At 42.0% G+C, this 20,540-nt stretch overlaps 1 protein-coding gene across 2 annotated transcripts in view; it reads right to left on the bottom strand.

Annotated features, from left to right (window-relative positions):
• ephb2a (eph receptor B2a) overlaps positions 1–20,540 on the bottom strand; it is a gene marked incomplete at its 5' end in the record, with an annotated part of 69,286 nt that overhangs the window by 29,729 nt on the left and 19,017 nt on the right. The window contains 3 exons of one of the 2 annotated variants that reach the window (XM_083769519.1): positions 11,255–11,690; positions 13,064–13,312; positions 15,430–15,494. In XM_083769519.1, coding sequence (XP_083625645.1) covers positions 11,255–11,690; positions 13,064–13,312; positions 15,430–15,494 — 750 coding nt within the window. Of the gene's footprint in view, positions 1–11,254; positions 11,691–13,063; positions 13,313–15,414; positions 15,495–20,540 lie in introns of both variants that reach the window. The other variant, XM_083769518.1, reaches the window with a different exon arrangement.

Genomic DNA, 20,540 nt, shown 5'->3' with positions numbered 1-20,540 from the left:
ACTTTCTTCCCAGATACAGGAAATAACTCCCAATTTCAGCCTGAAAGCTCACCTCGACCTCACCTTCTCATTACTTAAGTTGTAACACTTTTTCTCACTTTTTTGGCCTTCTTTTAAACCCATTCAGGACGGGAACCCCTTTTGGTGTTTTAAGCATTATGTTATATTTTAGCTATTGAAAAATAGCAGATCTACAAGCTACGAGTGCCGCGCTACGAGCTTGTAGATTGAAAATCGTGAAAATGTGGCACAAATCTTTGAATATATATTCTTTCAGAGCTTACATTTTTATAACTCAAATCTTTGCTTCTGGGTCCCTGGAACTACATATTTTCAGATGGGGGTCGGCAGCCGAATACAGAAAATTCTGGGTGTCCTTGAAGTGATATATAGCACTGACGAAGGTCCGAAACGTTTGCTTTTTAATTGCACTTTGAGCACATAGCACTTTATGTGCATGATAAAATAAAAGGATTTTCCTTCTTTTTTTATATGGTGAGCGAGTCTTTTTCTGTCAAAGTTTCCCTTTTGAGACCACGGCCGCTACCGTAGTCAAGTTTGGAAAAAAGGACGAAGAAAGGACAGTTTTCTCAGTGGTGTCCTTGAAGTGAAAAAGGTTGAGTACAACTGACATAGAAACAACTTTTTTTTAATCAGCCTTAGGGTTAGTTAGTAAATGGGTTTTAATAGATGCTGTATAGTTTTACTATGCAGATGTGAAGTTCTCAGGCTTCTTTGTGTTTTATCCTAGACAAAATACGTACAAATATATCTTAATTTATGCATGTGTCAATACAAATGTTAATCAATCCATCAGCTATATATGTTGGTTACTTCTTCACACATACGTCGATTGCTTGACAATGTTATTTTCATTGCATGTTATTTATTCAGACACTATAGGTTTGATGTTTACCTAGTATCCACTTAACTAGTGGCGTGCACTGACATTTTGAGGGGCAGGCTGTGCTCAAGTGAAAAAAAGGGAACCTAAATAATATTAGATGCTTTTTAATCCAGAATTGATCAATGTCACCATGGGGCATGGGCTACATACTGTACACTGTACAAAACACAAATAAAGCTAACCTTCAAAAGGGCACATTGGTGTCCAGAGGGGCAAAAGGGAAGGTGCTCTAGCACCATTTGGTGTCTATCTGTGCACGCCCCTGCCTAGTAGCACTAATAATAATAATAATAATAATACATTTTATTTATAAGGCGCCTTTCAGGGCACTCAAGGTCGCCGTACAGATTAAAAGCAGTACAAGAACACAGTTAAAAGCAGAAAATAAATAAAAATTAAATAAATAAACTAGGGCACTCTCCACTTGCATGATCATTTACACAGTTGTTGTAATGGTAGACTATAGGGTTCATGTCATTCATTATGATCTTGCACTTCTAAGCCTGGATAAGAGAGTCTGCTAAATGTCCTGAATTAATAATTCATGGCATAGTAAATGTAAATTGAGTCGACACAGAGTGTCATACCGACTCACTGGTAGTTCACTTTGCCCATACAGTATATGAAAGATTCTTAACCAACCGTGACACTCCACATATCAAAGGTCAAATGATAGGGCCTTGTTGCTACATTTATACTGTAGCTCCACTAGGTACGGAAAGCACAACACGAACGCTGTCAGAACACATAACAGCAGATATCCTGGAGAATTATTCCGCCTGATTTATGTGGTACAGTAATTGTTAACCACACCCAGCATCCATTTGTGTAGAGAATAGCAAATCCACAATCGGATCGGCCATTTTCTTTCAAATGTAGAGCGAAAACAGAAAAGACACCGGTACAGAGCCCTGAGGAACTCACCTCAACCAAGTATAGGGTTTAAGCGATTAATGACGACTGCTCATTCACTTTCCACTAAGCCATGTTATCCATGCCAGCCATGTTATCGTTATTATTCGCCTCCATACCACAGCCACACTCACCACTTCCATTAACTGTATCCCACGAGGGATACAGTTTTTGAGGGGTGCTAGCCGCTCCTACTGCATGTCCAGCTTTGAGGGTTCGTGTAAACGCAAACATTGCTTTGCTACCATTTTTTTGTGCACATTAGGCCAGTGTACTGTAAACGCAAACATTGGTGACAAAGGTGAGGACGCAAATTGTGATTGGCCGGAATGAGATGATGTATGATGGTCAGAGCGCCCCTCACTTTACATGGGTGTGATTTTATATACTGTAGTTTTATATATTTATTTTGTGTTGTATAGAGACGGAACATTGAAGGCAGAGAACGGGGGGAACACAGGTTTCTTGCCGGAATTGAACCAGTATATGTGGTCGATACTGCATAACCGGTAATCCACCAGTATGTGCCCCCCAACCACAGCATTGAACCAGTATATCTCTGCTGTTATGTCGGGAGGAAACCTCATAACTCCAAAATGTTCATTTTTCAGGAAATGAAAAATATACATTTTTCAGGAAATAAACAAAACCTTATATTTTGAACAAAGCAATACAGCCTCATCAAAGTTGGTGTTTGGACTTTATATATTGTCAATTACTTCCATGCGAGGGGGAGAGGTGGTGGAGTTACATTTTGAGGTTCCAATGGAGTTAAGAGGTTTTGTCCAAAGCACTTCTTACTACTTTCCAATTTTCCAATATTTTCTAAACAACACACAGACGTAAAGGGTATTCAATAGCACTGATTTACGCCAATACAAAAATTAAAAAGCTCAAAAATTGAGTTATGAGGTTTCTTCCGACAGCAACGATATGTGGTACTGGTATAATAACTGGTCATCCACCAGTGTGTGCCCCCCAACCACAGCATGAGGCTTTTATCTGAATCCCCGCCCTACAGTAGATGGTGACAGGATGAAGGGAGACTTGTGCAGCCAAAGCACTGAAACAAAGTCTATTATTAATGTGTGACTAAATGATGTGACAGATCATGTAGAGAATTGTGAAAATAAATAAATATATCATACTGTAAAGGAACCGGCACAGAAAAATATTTTTAATGTATTGGTATTTTAGCTGATTTAGGAAGCACTATACTGTATCTACTTTCTACTGTATGTGTGTGTGTGTGTGTGTGTGTGTGTGTGTGTGTGTGTGTGTGTGTGTGTGTGTGTGTGTGTGTGTGTGTGTGTGTGTGTGTGTTTCTTTTATTCACGTCTGGATACTCCCATCCAGGACAGGCTTCAGGCCTCTTCGGTGTGTTTAAGACATTCCATGTGACATTAAGTGAACATTAGGAGCGTGCCTTATACAGTATATGTTGGCCAGTGCAACTGCATCAATTTGGATTAGGGATGTTAATTAATTGACGATAAGAACATTTTCAATTAAATGTAACAGTTGAAAATTCTGCGGTTCTATCATTGGGTGGTTTTCTGTGAATGTAATGCCGTCACAGCAGAGGAACGCACATGTCCCCCGGTTAAAAAAGTCCCCCCCCCCCCCACCTTGGTAGCCACAGAAACGCATGTGATGTGACAGACAAGACAAGACTGTGCACTATTCATTTTATTCCTCATAAAAGATTCCATTGTCTGGCCCTGTATCTGAAATGGTCAAATAAATATTTGATTAAGGAATATAATGCCTTTTGTATTTTTTCTGTGTATCAACAAAATGTAGCCTAGATTTTTATGTTGGTATTGGATGGACTGAAGCACTGAGAAAACTGTTGCGCCTTTTCTTTTTTTTTACAATTGTATTTATACATTTTCAGGTTTAAAGACAAGACATACTTTACAAACAATCACATCACATCACATACACATATACACACACAAACCCTTCCCACCCCCCCTTTCGAAGGAAAGAAAAAGGAAAAAACTGTTGCGCCTTTCTTCGTCCTTTTTTTCCAAACTTGACTACGGTAGCGTGGTCTCAAAAACATAAGGGAAACTTTGACAGGAAAAGACTCGCTCACCTTATAGAAAAAGAAGTAGAACTCCTTAGACTGAGACTTATCATGCTCTTATGGTGCTCTGTGCTCATGGTGCAATTAAAAAGCAAACGTTTCGGTCCTCAGACCTTCGTCAGTGCTATGGTTTTCACAGACAAAGAACTTACTCTTAAAGAGCTCCAAAACAATACAGCTCAGGTGCTGATAATTAGTAATTGGTGACATCACCAGATTGTGGTATTGTGGTATTGGATGGACCCCATGTATTTCCACAGGATAACACACTTAGAGAAATAAAAGGCTGTTATTTTGAGAGAGGAATGTCCCGCAATATAAATACATTTTAATATATTTTATTTGATGGTAACTATTGTATAATCGCTTTTATCGTGATAGACAGAGACAGAGAGAGAGAGAAAGAGAGGGAGAGAGAGAGATACATTAGAGAACATGAGAGAGACACTGAGATGTGGATGATTCACTATGATCGGTGGTGAATAAAAAGGATGTTTTTTTCCCCTTCTTGTATTTACTGAAGCACTGACCCGTCGCTAAGGGCTTGGGATTGGAGTCTACCCTGACATAGCATGCCTGCTTTTCTTTCACATGACTTCCTCTGACGCTGATTAGGTTTTCTTGCACCGAGCCTAACTTTTATATAGCCTGGTACAGTACGTATATGAGAACTTCCACTGGTGTGAGAACAAAGCACTTATATCTACACATATCCATATATAGGTAGGTACACTGATACACAGCTATCATAAATGGTAAATGTTGCATTTATATGGCGCTTTTATCCAAAACGCTTTACATAGATTGTAAACCCATTCGCACACACATTGACACACCGATGGCAGAGGATACCATAGCAAGGCACCAACCAACACATCAGGAGCAATTCTTTGACACTAGCTCTGGGGGAGCCCGCGGGGTCGAATTGGGAACCTCGTAGAACCGCTCTACCAGCTACTCTCTACCCTGAGCCACTGGTATGATGGTCAAAAATCATGACAGCAGCCTCAGAACTGGCTGGTCTGTATTTAGACATTAGTTATAGGTTTGACAATGGTGTCAGACTTTTGCACTGTAGCTAGAATAAATAGCAAATCCACTTCTCAGCCGAACAAACATCAAGGCAAAGTCTCACTTTGACTGCGGAACAAACCTATTATTGTACAAAATTAAATTAAAAAGGCTCACTAATTGCACGTATACTGTATTAAACATATCGTCTGACTGCAAAAGGTTTTATTTGGCAGTTGTGATATTTACAGGTCTAGCTTTGCCGCTACTGCATACATGCTTTTCTCCATGGCCCTGACACATGCAGACCAATTACAAAATTATAAATTATAATTATATCATAATTATAATACATCGTTTAGGTTACTTCTTACATGTTTACTAATCATTGGTATATGAGATCAATGGACCCTGAGTAATCTCCTAAAATAAAGGTGTTTTTTATTATCATTAATATGCCTTCACTGAGATATGAATGTCTCAATCTGTCTTTTCCCCTCACATTTTGAAGTGATCATCTGCTTTTTTTTCTCTCTTTTTTTTTTACAATTTTTTTTGTCTCATATTGTAGTGTTTTCAATGTGATTTTTAATCAGATTATCATCATAATCCTCTTCTTACATCCTCTTATGGGTTACTCTAGCACCCTGTCCTGTAAGCCTATTGGATGACACAAATGATGGAGTAAAGGCCCGCGTGATGATGACAACATGTGCATATAAATGTATAGACAGAACATACTGTACAAAACCCATCTGTCCAACGGCGGAGAACGGGAGCAAAGCAGCGTTGCTTTGCATGCTGTGCTGGTAATGCGTGTCTATGACGGCCCTGACACCCCCTCTGGCAATCTGTGGCCAACATTGTGCCTCTATCTTCTCCCGTGCCATTAGACGATGACTTGAACATGATGTAATTTTTGTAATGGAATGTTTCTTCAGGTTAAACGCATCTTCCCCACGCTTCCACCCTTATAGGGTGGGTCAAGTAAAGTCAAAACAGATTGGTAAACGTTGGAGTTAATGTGAGATCATTATTGTCATTTCCCTAGCTTTTCAGTAGAAAAGAGAGAAGAGATGTCAAGGAGTATGTCTATAGGGACGGGTATCGTAAGGATTTTTATGAGTCCGGTAGCAATTACGGTTATCGATTACGGTTCCTATTCCTAATGCTAATGGTTCCCTATTTCGGTTCCAAAATGGTATAAATTAACTTAAATAAAAGGTCAAATGTTTAACAAAACGCTTTTATTCTTTTAAGCCTTTAAAGAGATATGAATAGACTAGAATACTGTAGAATGTAGATACTGAGCTGCATGTTTTCTTTTATCTATTCTGTATTAACCTCTTAGTACTACTACTACTGACAATAACAAATATATGCCTTAGACTCTGAGAAATACTATATATCTACTGTAAACAGCATCAAGGACAGGGCGGTTAGCTCAACCGTCTGGGCACCTAGGCTGCTGAGCCAGCCTGACGGCGTGCCGCGGGTTCGACTCCGTATCCCCGCGGCCTTTGCCGTCTGTCTTCCCCCTTCCATCTCTCTCCCCATTTCCTGTCAGTTTCAACCTATCAATAAAGGCAGAAAAAGCCAAAAATTTAAAGCAAAAAAAAAAAAAAAAAAAAAAGGGATATAGGATAAACTAGAAAAAGTGCCCTTCTGGGCACAGGTCTCCACCAGGAGGATAGGAGTGTGTGTGTGTGATGTTTGGCAAAATGTTTAGGAGCAATATAAACGTGTGTGTGTGTCGCTGCTTGGCCTGTTGTAGCACCACCATGAGGCTGATTTGAAAACGGTCAAGTGGCATTTCTTCCAAAGCCTAGTGGGAATATGCATGCACAGTTTCACCACAATCGGACGCTGTGTTGAGTAGTTGTGGCGATTTGTACAAAACGGGTACAAAGCGGGCTACCAATCGGTAGCCAATGAGGGTGGATTATGAGAAATCAAACAAACCAGTCTTGATCACATGACTATGGAGAGCATGTGTACCGATTTGCGTGAAATTTTGAAGGAGTAATATATTAGAAAATGTGTTTTACATATGTCGGCCTCCTGGTGGTGCTATAATGAGCAGATGTTATAGCGCCACCATGAGGCTGAGTTGAAAATGTTCATGTGGCATTTCTTCCTCTGCCTAGTGAATGTGCGTGCACAATTTCACGGAAATCACACGATGTGTTCATGATTTGCAGCATTTTGTTTGAAACTGAGCACTCCTGCAAACTTTGGAAGCAAATCTTAGCCAATCAGGATGGAGTCTGAGAAATCTGAAAGACCCGTTTCGTTGAATGGCTCTAGAGAGACTGTGTACCAATTTGTGGGATGTTTGGACAAAGTCTGTAGGTGCACTGTCCAAAAACTTGTTTTGCACAAAGCGGCCTCCTGGTGGCGCTATAACAGGCCGTTCTGGAAATTTTGGGGCAGAGGTTCATCGTTGGTATCCAGGGAGTGTGTGCACACACACCAAAATTTGCACACACACCGGGTTAACGGTGCCGGAGATTAGCTGTTCACAGACGGACGGACGGACACACGGACGGACACACGGAGTGCAAAACATACTCTCTCCCCATGCCTTCGGCCTGGTGGAGACAAATAGGAAGAAAAATAATAAATAAATAGGAAGAACCGAAATTTAATTAATTTAATGGGTACCCGGTACCCAAGCATGTTCGGTTTGGTACCCGGTACCCAAGCATGTTCGGTTTGGTACCCGGTACCCAAGCATGTTCGGTACCAGCTTGGTCCCAAGGTTCGGGACGTGCCATAATCGATATCACAGGATCTTTGCTTATATAGGCTTGAGGTGTTGGCACTGTGTTACATGAAGTGATGATCAGCACAGCTATAGCTGAAGTTGAACATCACTTGCTCTGATGACGGATCCTAACCATGACAGCAGAGTTTATAATGCATGAGCCAACTATAGATCTGTGTATATATAGCAACGTGCGGCCTGGTGGATACGAAGCCATGTTCTTGTGCAATTCGTCATCTGAGGACTGTCAGGCCCAATCACAATCAAAGCAGACTCTGCAATGATTTTTGGCAAAGAGCCGTGACCCATACACGACCATCAGTGGTGGACTGGAAAGGAACTAGTAAGTACACTTACTTAAGTATACTGTACTTAAGTACAATTTTGAGGTATTTATTTTGTACTTTACTTGAGTATTTCCAATTTCCAGTACTTTTACTTCTTCTACTCCACTACATCTCAGTTGTACTATATATTGTACTTTGAAAACTGAAAACGACTAGTTACTCATTGTACATTTTGATTACTACTTCCACTTGAGTCCTGTACACACAGCCATTTGAAAATAGCCGATCACAATGCGTCGCATTGTGAGCTTGTAGATCTGCTATTTTCCTAAGATTGTTTATACATTTGAACACTTGAAATGAGACATTCTGCTTAATGAGTACTTTGACTGTGGTACTATAAGTACATTTTGACGCCAATACTATTGTACAAAACATTTGAGATTTTGAGTACTTTTTCCACCACTGACAACAACAGGGGTGCAGAGGATGGTCCCATACAGCGCCCCCGCTACGTATACACACTGCGAGTAGGGCAACATGCCCAGGGGGGGCTACAAAATGTGCCAAAAGGTGACAAGCCAACCCTCATATTAATAACAGTTTGACTGCAGAGTTTAAACAATCGTATGTCTTAAAAGGTATTAAAAACGTGAATTAAACAATGAAAACATAACTCGTGTAACTCGTTATTGGGAGGGAAGCTATTCTACAGTCAATTAACTCGTGTAAGTCGTGTTAGGGAGGGAAAGCGTTAACTCCTTTGCTGCCCCTAGTGTTAGGATGGTTGTACTACCATCAGGGGCCGCCCGTCCAGGCCCACTATACAGAGCTTGTTGTCCTTCCGGGTTAAACGGGAAGGTGGGGGCCTCCGGAAGTGGAACGACACCACACAACACAGCCCACAGCCTTTAGTTAGCAGAACAACTAGCTACATTTTCTCAGCGATGCGATACAAAATCACAAATTATTTACGATCGTCGGGTGCGCGCCGGCTCACCATGGACAGCTCTCTAACCTTTGGAGATAAATCGGGTTATAATGGAGGCTCAACGGACCTGGATTTAGAAATGGCATCGCTGGTGGTGTCGGAGGAGGGCTATTCTACTGGGAGCAATGCTAAAAGGTAAACAAACGGACGGCGCGTTCATACAGTATATGGATTAAACATATGTCTACGCAAATAAGTGTAGATAGGTCCCAATAGCCTAGCTACGTTTATAAGCATAGATGGCAAGAAAATAATTAAGAATTTTCTCTGCGGCTCCGCCTCATAATAAAGCACGCCCATGTGTGCTGTCCTTCGTAAACAAGTAGCTGATCTGCATGAGGTAACACAGCGCTGCCGTCGAGAGGGGCACCACCGCTGGGGTAGTCTATAATATCATTAGCACTGTTTACTGGGAGGGATGGGATGGACGTCATTAATTAGATCATCAGGGAAACGGTCTGCAGCCACGTTATTTTCTACAGTTTAATTAGTTCTCCTTACTCCAGAAGGTGGCCTGGAGTAAGGCAGCTGCTCGTCCTTTACTCCTTACTTAGTAGAACACTGTAGTTCTGTGAGCAATGCATGAATATTCCTTGGGAAAATTTACAACTGTGTATTGACTGGTGAATAATCACGTCTGATTGTTTTTATAAAACATCATTACTGATGATTTATAATCTTATTTGATTTCATTAATGAGGTGTCCAATGATAATGTATAGTAGAGTAACATAATAATGTTCTTGAAACTTATTGACACTGGTTATAGTGTTTTTATTTTTTAAATCAAAGATTTCCTGCGGACATGGTCAAGTCTTGCCACGGGCAAATTGATGACCCCTGGTCCGGAGCTCTTGTAGTGTATGGGAGGGCTTTAGCAGATTTAGCAATTACTTAATTAAATATTTCGGGTGATAAACACAAGTCATGGATGATGATTGAATTTCAATCAGAAAACAATAATTTCTATAGTCACGCTTATGAAAGAAAAGAACAGGGGCGCCCGCTGGCCAAGTGGTCCATGAAGGCGCATGCCACATATAAGCTTTTATCCTCCCCCCTCTGCTACTCAGGTGGAAGAGCGCATCACTGCATGCCTGGCTGACATCTCACAGTGGATGTCTTCTAACCATCTCCAGCTGGACCCAGAAAAGACTGAGCTTCTCTTCTTCCCAGCTAAGTCACTCAATCCTGTAGATTTACACTCTATAACATACAATGAATTAGACCATTCCTCACCCAAGAGTCAGCCCAGCTCCTTATCCAGACATCAGTCATGTCAAAACTTGACTATTGTAACTCCCTCCTTATACTGGCCTACCGGCATGCACACTTAAGCCTCTCCAAATGATCCAAAATGCCACAGCTCACTTGGTCTTCAACCAGCCAAAATCCTCACTCCCCTGTCACTCCCCTTCTCCGCTCCCTCCATTGGCTCACAAAGTACAAAACTCTGATGCTGGCATTCAAAGCAACCAAAGGTATGGCAGTCTGATCACACCTTACAAACCCTCCCGAGTGCTCAGATCAGCCGATGCAGGGAAGCTGCAAGTACCCTCGCTAAAAACGCCGGGAACCCGGGACAACACTCCACACGTCACAAACTCTTCTCCCTTCTGGCTCCAAAACTATGGGATGCACTTCCCATTGCAATCAGAACTACAGATTCACTCCCAGTCTTCCGCCGCAGTCTGAAAACGCACCTCTTCAGGCCCATAGCACTTTCCGTAGTGCTTGCCCTAGCCTCGACCTCCTACAGGCATATGCAAAGGCTCAATTTATGTAACATAGACAGCATTTTATGTAGACTTAGATGGCAGTTTATGTAGACTTATATAGCTTTTTATGTAAACATAGCACTATTATATGCATAGTTTAATTTAGATATTCCACTGTTACGTTCTTAGCTAACGTATGATTCATGATAACTACTTTGTATGTATTGCCATGCTTTTTGTTCTTTCTTAATGTAAGTCGCTCTGGATAAAGAGCGTCTGCTAAATGCCTAAATTGTAGGCTTTGGCCTGGCAGCGCGCCACGTGTTCGATTCCCGTTCATGACGACCTTTGCTGCATGTCTCTCCCCTTCTCTCTCTCCCTCTTTCCTGTCTATCTTCACTTGATACTATCAATGAAGGCAGAAAAGCCAAAAAACTAAAGAAAAGAACAAATGTTTGCTCCTTTAACTGTCAGTGATCATCTGGAGTGTGCCCATTACATAATTCTGTTGTTGGCATGTGAAGTATAGCCTGTAGCGTTATAACACAGAAACCCAGCTGTTTGTCTTACCTCTGCACAGCGTGCCATTCTCCACTGCCTCGAACCCGGCTTTGCACATGCAGCGGCCGATGGGCACCATCCACTCCCCGTCCCCGTTGCAGTACAGCTTGATGGGAACGTCCACCTCTTCCCCGTTGGGCACGCACAGGCCTCGGGCCGCCACCAGGGACGTGCTCTCGGCGCCGGACAGCGTCTCCGGGAAGACGGCGCCGTTGCGGACGACACGAGGACACTTCCTGTAGAAGACGCGCACAGCGATGAGCGACATGCACGCTCCGTAGTCCTGGAAGGCCAGGTAGAAGCCGCTCCGCGACACGGGGCCGAAGCTCCGCACCTCGCTGTTGATCTTCATGATGCGGCCGCCCAGGTCCACCTGGGAGAAGCTCTCGTCGGCCGCGATGGTGTCCACCTTGACCCAGGGGTTCTCCATCCAGCCCGGGAACACCTTTAATTTGCAGTGGTGGAGAAAGATAATGCTCGATTGTTTTTGCTTAACCCATCTAGACCTGAGGACATTTCTACAAAATGTCATTCAGTTTTCTGAAAAACCTCATGTTTCTCTGTCAAGGGTTCTCGAACTATTTCATGTCAATGACCCCAGAATTATATGTAATTGGCTGCCGGCCCCATTTGAAAAGATGTTGTTCCATGGACCCCCCCCCCCAGAAGCAAACATATGAGTTAAAAATGTTCACTTTAAAATAATATATGTATATTCAAAGATGTGCGCTACATTTTCACAAAACATCAAACGGGGTTACTGTCCAGAATGTGTTAAGTAAAAGTATAAATGCTGCAATGTAGAACTACAGTACAAGTGAAAGTCCTGAATTCAAAATTTACTTGAGTAAAAGTGCAAAAGTATGTATCAAAATGTACTTTTAAAGTACCAAAAGAAGAAAGTAGTGACTATATGTGGCTAATTTTCAAATGGATAAACTGTATATACCATAGGTCTGAAGTGGATAACGTAGGCTATGTTTTGTAATATTAATAGAAATCTACAAAGTAACAAAAGTTAGCAAATTAACTTTAATTGAGTGACGATATTTTAGATTTTAGCAGTGAGCTCAATGTCTCTGATGTCATGGACACTGGGCTCACTTACTTCCTGGACTATGTGTTGTCTCAGTAAGACCTTAGAGTATATATTAATAGAGATGGCACCTGGAGGAAACCCTGAGGCAAAATGGACATAGTGGCCAAATGTGGTATTGCAGCACTGGGCCAATTCTGGCCGTTGACTATCATTGCACAGTGCACACGTTCACAATTTGGCCCAAATCCTAGAATGCACTCTGTTCCTACCCGGAAGGAGGACTGAAATCGCCTCATGCGCTTTTGAGCAACCAAATCCGGTGCCGTCTCTATTAATATATACTCTAAGAGTAAGACCCCCTATCCACAAGGAGGAACAGTGCACCAAAGCATTATGGGAATTGTAGTCTAGGAATTAAGTGAGCCCCGTGTCCATGACACTCAGAGACACTGCTAAAATCTAAAATATCTAAAACCACATATTACACACAAAGACCCCCAGGAAAGTGTTCTAAATCTTCTAAACGTCATTAACATAAATTATCTTTTTTTGCTGTACTTATCGTGAAAATGTGGCGCAAACCTTTGAATATACTTTCAGAGCAAACATTTTAACTCAAATCTTTGCTTCTGGGGGGGTCCCTGGAACAACATATCCTTGAAATGAAAATGTTTAAGAACATGAGATTTTTCATAAAACTGTCAGGATTTAGAAGACATTTGTAGAATCCTCCTCAGGCCTAAGTAAACATGTACCTAGTCACTTTACACCCACCGCACCTTTGTGGCCGTGTCCGAGTCGGCCTCGTAGTAGTAGAGGTTGAAGGTCTCCTTGCAGGAGCCAGGGACGTTGGGTATGGAGCTGCAGTCGCGCACGGAGAACTTCATCTGGACGTGGATGCGCTGCGCGCCTCGTCGCCGGATGTACTTGGTGCGCACCCAGTTGTTCTGGCTGCTGTCGAAGACGTTGCACACCTGATACGTGCGGATGGTGTTCATGTTTTCGTCATAGCCGCTCACCTCCTCCCACTGGAAGAATGACATATGGAAAAGACCATTTTAGTTGACTATAGAGCGCCACAGTCCCGCCCCCTTTCTAGACCCGGAAAATAATTCACCGTTCATTTTCCTCATAGACTTTTCAAAAAGTATTTATTTAAAGACGTTTACGCGCAGTTGTGACAGTTGTGACAAAACATGTTTTGGGCCAATCAAATAATTTGTAAGAAGAAAACCAAAACAAAAAGGGTAACCTGCCTTTCTTAAATGGTAAATGGTGCATTTATATAGCGCCTTTATCCAAGGCGCTTTACAGAGATTGTGCATTACATTCACCCATTCACACACACATTCATACACCGATGGCAGCGGAAACCATGCAAGGCACCAACTAGCACATTGGGAGCAATTAGGGGTTCAGTGTCTTGCTCAAGGACACTTCGACAGTAACTCTGGGGGAGCCCAGGTTCGAACTGGCAACCTTACGGTTACCATGCATCCAGGCACTCTACCCCTGAGCCACCGCCGCCCCCTCTTTCTAATTATTTGATTGGCCCAAAACATTGTGTTTATTGTCATGATTTGTCACAACTGTAAGGACGTTAAACAGTACAGTACATTTGCCACTCACTTTATGCATGCGCATACCCTCTATTTAGTAAATCCTGGTCTTTTTATTGTCAGCCCAAATATTTGGTGTAGATGGAAAACAGGAGTGGGCCAAGTATAGACCCCTGGGGGATCTCGGCCAACAAAGTATATACTGTAAGTACTGTATGTAGTTGTTAACCCTGAGAGTACAAAGTTGACTGAAATTCACCCTGTGTCAATTTTAATACTAGAGTAAAATGAATAATAGACTAAATAGAGAGAATCATGTAATATGCTGTGAGCCATATTGTGACAATATGATACAGAAAATGATGCAAATGTCATGTAGACTTGATTTATTAGAGGACCTGGCTAAGACATGTATGCACTTCATTTAGGAGAGAATATATCAACTGTTCTTGGCTGATATGACCCCCGCCAACAACTTAGGAACTGTGAGAAATGTTCTATTCAGGACAAAATACCCGAAAATGACCACACCCCTTGTTCTGAGATGCTCAAAATGTTCAGAATACTCATGTTTGAAGGTGACAGCAGGACATTAATTGCTTTACTAAAAGCGAGCACTTCCAAACACTTCACAAATCACCTGCAAGGAATTTCTTGATATCTTCTTGCTGCGAGAGTGAGGTCTAGCCAACACCAACTCGGGATTCCTGGATCGCTGCCCTCCACAAATTCCTATCCAACATCAGGTTCTTGAGCTCTGCAGTGTTGTCAGCCAAGCTGTCGCGCCGCAGCACGTCTACATAGGTGGTACGCTTCTTTCCCCTCCTGGCTTTGCCCTGTGTTGGCTCCCATAGGGTCAATTTACTTGCCTCAAGTTCTGGGTGCCTGACACAGTGCCCTGCCAGCCTCATCCTTCTCTCTCTGACTTGTGGTAGGTCCCCATAGAGGTCCACATTTCTGATGCGGTCCGTCCATGTGACACCTAGTGCCATTCGTAGCATTCTTGTGTAGACCCCATCCAGGGCTTTTTCCTGTTGTACTGTGAGGGTCCATGTCTCGGCCCCATACAGCAGTACTGACTCCACAGTAGCTATGAACAGACGCCGCCTCCTCATCCCGTGCAAGGCTTTCCAGGCAAGTGCTCTCCGAACCTTCAGATCCTGTTCAGTTGAGGCAGTCCAGGCCCCGAGGTACTTGAAGTCCTCGACTTGCTCGAGCACCGTCCCGTCTGCAGTGGCAATGGTTTTGTCCTTGGTGTTAACTGTCATTACCTTTGTTTTCTTGGCATTGAGCTTGAGGCCGATCTTCCTGCACTCCTTTTCTACTGCCAGTAGTAGCTCCGTTCCTTTCTCGACTGTGTCCGAGATTAGGGCTTGATATAATGGAGCTCATAACATGTCTACGGTGGATGTGTATGAAACAAACACTTTACATCTGTAGCTCCAACGGTTTAGAAGATAGAGATAAAGACTTTCTCACAGTTCCCAAGTTGTTCGCGGGGGTCATATTAGCCAAGAACAGTTGAGATATTCTGTGTGCAGACATATCTTAGCCAGGTCCTAGACTAATTGGCTGAACTCACTCACCCCCTGTGATGGATGCAGGGTCCAGCCCAGTTCTGCTGTTGCTGTAGTAGAATCCATTAGTACCTCTGCGGACAAGAAAAGAAAAACAATACTTTAAATGAGATACATAGTGATATTGTTAGTTACACAGTCTGATACAGTACAGTAGTAGTTTGGGGGCTGTAGCTAAGAGGCGTAGGTCTCTCGTAGGCCATCAAGGCCTCCCAGTTCCGGTGTCCCTGAACAAGACAACCAAACCCAAAGCGCTCAACAATCATAACCATCTGAGCAGAACTCAGCTGGGTGAAGTTAAACTGAATTTCCGCTCCGGGAGTAACAAAGGGTCAAGGAGAGATCGGTTTGTGTGTTTGGCTGCTTCTATGATGTTGCTTTACCACAATCCTGTTAAAGCTACAACCTGTATGTTTCATGTCCTGTCCCGGCAGAGAGACACTATACACACTATAACACTATAACTGTACACTCTGATGTGGGAGAGGAGACAGACCAAACATCTCATCCTAGAGGACATATAATACCTGCTTGGCCAGGGGCAGTGGTGGAAAAAGTACCAATACTGCAATTTAGAAGTACTTTGTTACAAGTAAAAGTACGGAATTGAAAATGTAGTTGAGTAAAAGTACAAAAGTGTCGGCATCAAAATGTACTTAAAGTACTAAAAGTAAAAGTACTCATGTTGAAGAATGTCCCAAGTTCAAAATGTGTACAAAATCTATTGAAAATTGCCGATCTACAAGCTCACAAATCACAATGCGTCGCGTTGCGAACTTGCGACGCATTGTGAGCTTGTAGATCGGCTATTTTCAAATGGCCGAAATGTATAGGGTTGAAGTGGTTAATGTATGTTTTCTAATCTAAATTGAAATCGCCAAAGTTTAGTAACTAAATAATTGTAGTGGAGTAAAAGTACACATTTTGGCTCTGAGATGTAGTTGAGTAGAAGTACAGTACTTAAGTAAAAGTACTTAGTTACTTTACACCACTGCCCAGGGGACATATTGGGCTTAGGAGCTTCTGGCGGTGTCACTTATTGTCAACCACGACCTGTGTGTCCTACTTGATAATGGACTGCAGATGCACTAGCTACGGAGGCTATATATTGAATTAACATACTGTACCATACAGACAGTTAAATAAATAAAGATTTATTCAGTGTTGAGAACCCTAAAGCAGGACAGCCAGGCTGGTACTGTAATATTCAACAGACAAGACATCACAAATAAACACCAAATGACTGGGCAACAACTACTAACAAGACACATGATAAGGGCTGATTACACATGAGATACAGCTGGAGATGACATGTGAACATAGAACCATGAAAACTAGTATATGAACATATAGAAATACAAGACCTAGACAAGACAAAGCTATGATGAACTTTCCCAGTAATAATGCAACTTGATCTCACACAAACTGGATCGTATGTACCCCTAAGGTACACTCTTTGACATACTAAAATCCCTTAATAGTCCGGCAGCCAACAGGTTTCTTTTGTTTAAAGTAAGGTATATATAGTCTTTTTTATTGGCCTAATATATTGTCTATAATACATTCATAAATCCACTTGCTGACGGGGCGTCGGTATTGGGCAATTAATGGAAAATCCTGATGCCCTTAGTAGTGTAAAATGTTTAGTAGTGTAAAATGATTGGTGCAATGAGAGGAAAGGGAATTCTACCATCAGCCAAGAGAATGTAGGCAGGTCAGGTGCATCACAGGAGCAAGACAACGGCAACAGCTGGTAAGTAAAATTGAAACATTGTCCCTTCAAGCTTTTCATTCAGCTGCAATGTTGGTGAGTTTGACATTGTTTAATACAATCAGATAGGACTTTTCTGTTTGGATGTATGTATGGGCTGTCAAGGGGAAACTGCACCTATATAGGCTACCACCCTGCAGGCAAGATGGCTGCTGTCTGCATAAGGTCAATTGCTATCCTATGGGGGCATTTGTATGTGGTTGTTTTTCGCCCTTCTGCTCTCTGCCCTCTGCCTGTCACTCACAAGTCCAACCCATTCACTCAGCTCTCAATCATTCCATAATTCAGTCAACTCTGCCTGAATCGGTCCACCAGTTCTCTCCAGCCCAAATAAAAACACCTGTGTTGCAAGTCACCTTAGAGATATACTTTATTAGTCTCCCAAGGAAGAAATTTGTCTTAGACAAAGCGCCCGCATGCAAGCGTAGCCCTAGTCCATGTCGCCACAGTGCAGCGCCAAATTACTTACTCCTTTCCCTTCTGCCATCCATGCTTCAACCAGTTAATACTAGAAAATAGTCATAGTGTATAATAATTTATCACAGCGTAGCATATTGTATAGGGATATGATGAACATGATCTGGCTCATGTTCATAGGGAACAAATTCCAAGCAGAAAAAGCACTATGAAGATGTAGTGTTTGTGGACTTGGCATCACCAAGCCACATTCGAACCATTTCATCTTTTAATATGTTGCACTTAATAAGTGCACTGTCTTATATTACGACTTACACAACATGACGACGTATATACGCCAATAATAGTTTGTCCACAAAATAAGTGTAATGTATTATTCCAAATAACATTTCACATGAATAACAAGGACAGTATTTAATTTTAGCCTCCACCACATTTAGCCATATGATAGTTGGCTGAACACTGCAGCCAGCTAGCTGACATGCACAATGAGCACAAAGAACAATAATGAGTTCATTCCAGCATGTGGAAACTGCAGGAGATCCAGCTGTAACTAATTCAACGCAGACGAGCATGAAAGCAACGTTGTATGCATTGCTTTGGTTGGCTGGTCAGCGGTTGATAAGTTATTTCTTGATAATTGGTTAGCTTGATCAGCAGCTCAGGTTTTAATTGATTCGTTTGATAATCAGATATGTCCACTCCCTATACAGTTATTTGTCTTCATTGCTAATTTTCTTCAAGGAAAACAAATACAGCTTGGTCAAATTCAGCACGCACAGCAATGGTACGACTGTAGCCTACTGTCACCGACATATGGCTAAAAGGGCATTTTTGGTAGGACTATGCCATTTTCAGGAGTATCCCTTCATACCATTCCTTAGATATATTTATTGAATTTGTTTTTATTGCAATTTGATGGTATAATAACCTGGACTGATAAAAAAAGTAGATGTGTTTTATGACAAAAATATTCACCTTGTAATGTTTTGTGGTTTTATCCGATTATAATATACTGTATAGCAATTATGTTCCTCTCAGTTTATCAGCTGCAGGTTTATAATCGTATAGATAATGACATATTTGTGTCCCTGGTAGGTGGACATAAACATTGTAAACATCGTAAATGCTTCACTTCATACATGACTACTCATCATATATAGCACTGGTGCAAGCTGGAGGCTATTTTTTGCAACATCAATATATTTATGTAACACATATATCGCTGAATATTTGCAGTGCATTAATAATGTAGGTTTCAACAGAAATTGGAAATGTCGTGTAGTGTCATAAAACTCAAATTGTGTCAATGCCAGAGTGTGGTCACATATGTATGACAAAATAATGACTTACATGGGATTGTATGTTCGCTGTGCGATTACAGATTCACACACACTCACTCGCACGCGCGCACGCACGCACAGTCCAGCCCATAATCTCTATGCCATTCCTCCCAGGAGAGGGGGAAGCCAAGTAGAGCGAAACTGGTCTCTGTTGGACCTTGTGTCCTGACACATTTTCAATTATTCACAGCCTCCTATGGGTCTAGTGCTGCTGAGAGCAAGATATTAATAAAAGTGGCCTTCGTCGTGTGGTACCCCCTACTACACCACCACACCACAGCATCCTCTAGTCTAGCCATCGTTGGATCTGGCTCTTCATCTCTGCCCAGCGACGTCCCTACGTTTCATTGAGCTGTTTGTAAGAGCACTAGTAAAGAATAGAAATGCAGACATGATAACAATATAAATAGACATACAGTAATGACACTGACGGAATGTAATCTGGCATCATCACAGCCATCGTCAGCTTTGAAAGGAAGTTTGCGGTTGACAATCATACGATCGCTCAATACAGGATTTGGAGTAATCAAATCAAAATCTCTTAAAATGATTATTGACTATTGTGGCTTTGAAGCTAATGTAGCCCATCCCCTTTGCTTTGTGTCAGCATGCAGAGACAGTATTAAAATCTGAATGGCGAATGGGACATGATGAGGAAAGAAGTAAGAGAGTGACCATTTATTTGCCGACTGTGGCAGACAGTACTCTATTCTTACATGGAATGTCTTGTCTTATCTTACACAGCTGAAGGTTCAAGGTTGTACTTGTTACATCTTGTGTACAGGTACATAAGAATAAAACACATGTTTTGTTGGGCTTCCTTCAGACAATGCAGCGGCATAGATAACAATAATAACATTCAAAACAAAAAACAAAAACACAGCAAACTAGACAAAGTGCCAATCGGCACAGGTCTCCACCAGGGCAGGTCAGGTTGTGGCCTCATGGTGGCGCTATAACAGGCTGTTGAGGAAGATTTGGGCCGGAGGTTCGTGTTGGAGGGATGCAGGTACAATGTTTGTCCATGTGTGCATACATAAGTTGTATACAGATCGATGCAGTTATAGCTAAAAACAGGAATTGGCCTGTTATAGCGCCACCGTGAGGCTGATTTTGAGGAAAGAATTGTGGCATGTCGTCCTCGGCCTAGTGAAAATGTGCGTGTATAATTTAACGGAAATTGCACACTGTGTTTGTGATTTGTGGCCTTTTTTCGAAATGGACGAATCGTGTGAGCTTTGGAAGCCAATCTTAGCCAATCAGGATGGAAGATGGGAAATGGTGCCGCTCCGTGTTGATCACATGACTATGGAGATAGTGTATACCGATTTGCGTGAAATTTGGATAAAATCTGAAGGAGTAATAATAGAAAATGTGTTTTACATATGTCGGCCTCCTGGTGGCGCTATAAAGAGCAGATGTGAAAAATTCCAGGCAAAGGTTTTTCCTTGGCCTCTAGGGAGTTGGCATACAAAGTTATCCACAGATCGTGCAGTTAGAGGTAAAAACACTTTTCGGCCAGTTATAGCGCCACCTTGAGTCTGAGTTGAAATTGTTCATGTGGCATTTTGTCCTCGGCCTAGTGGGAA

This window comes from Protomyctophum parallelum (assembly GCF_964188405.1).
Source record: "Protomyctophum parallelum genome assembly, chromosome: 7".
NCBI lineage: Eukaryota > Metazoa > Chordata > Actinopteri > Myctophiformes > Myctophidae > Protomyctophum > Protomyctophum parallelum.
The sequence above is the reverse complement of the archived record's forward strand: the minus strand, read 5'-3'. Positions and strand labels throughout refer to the sequence as shown.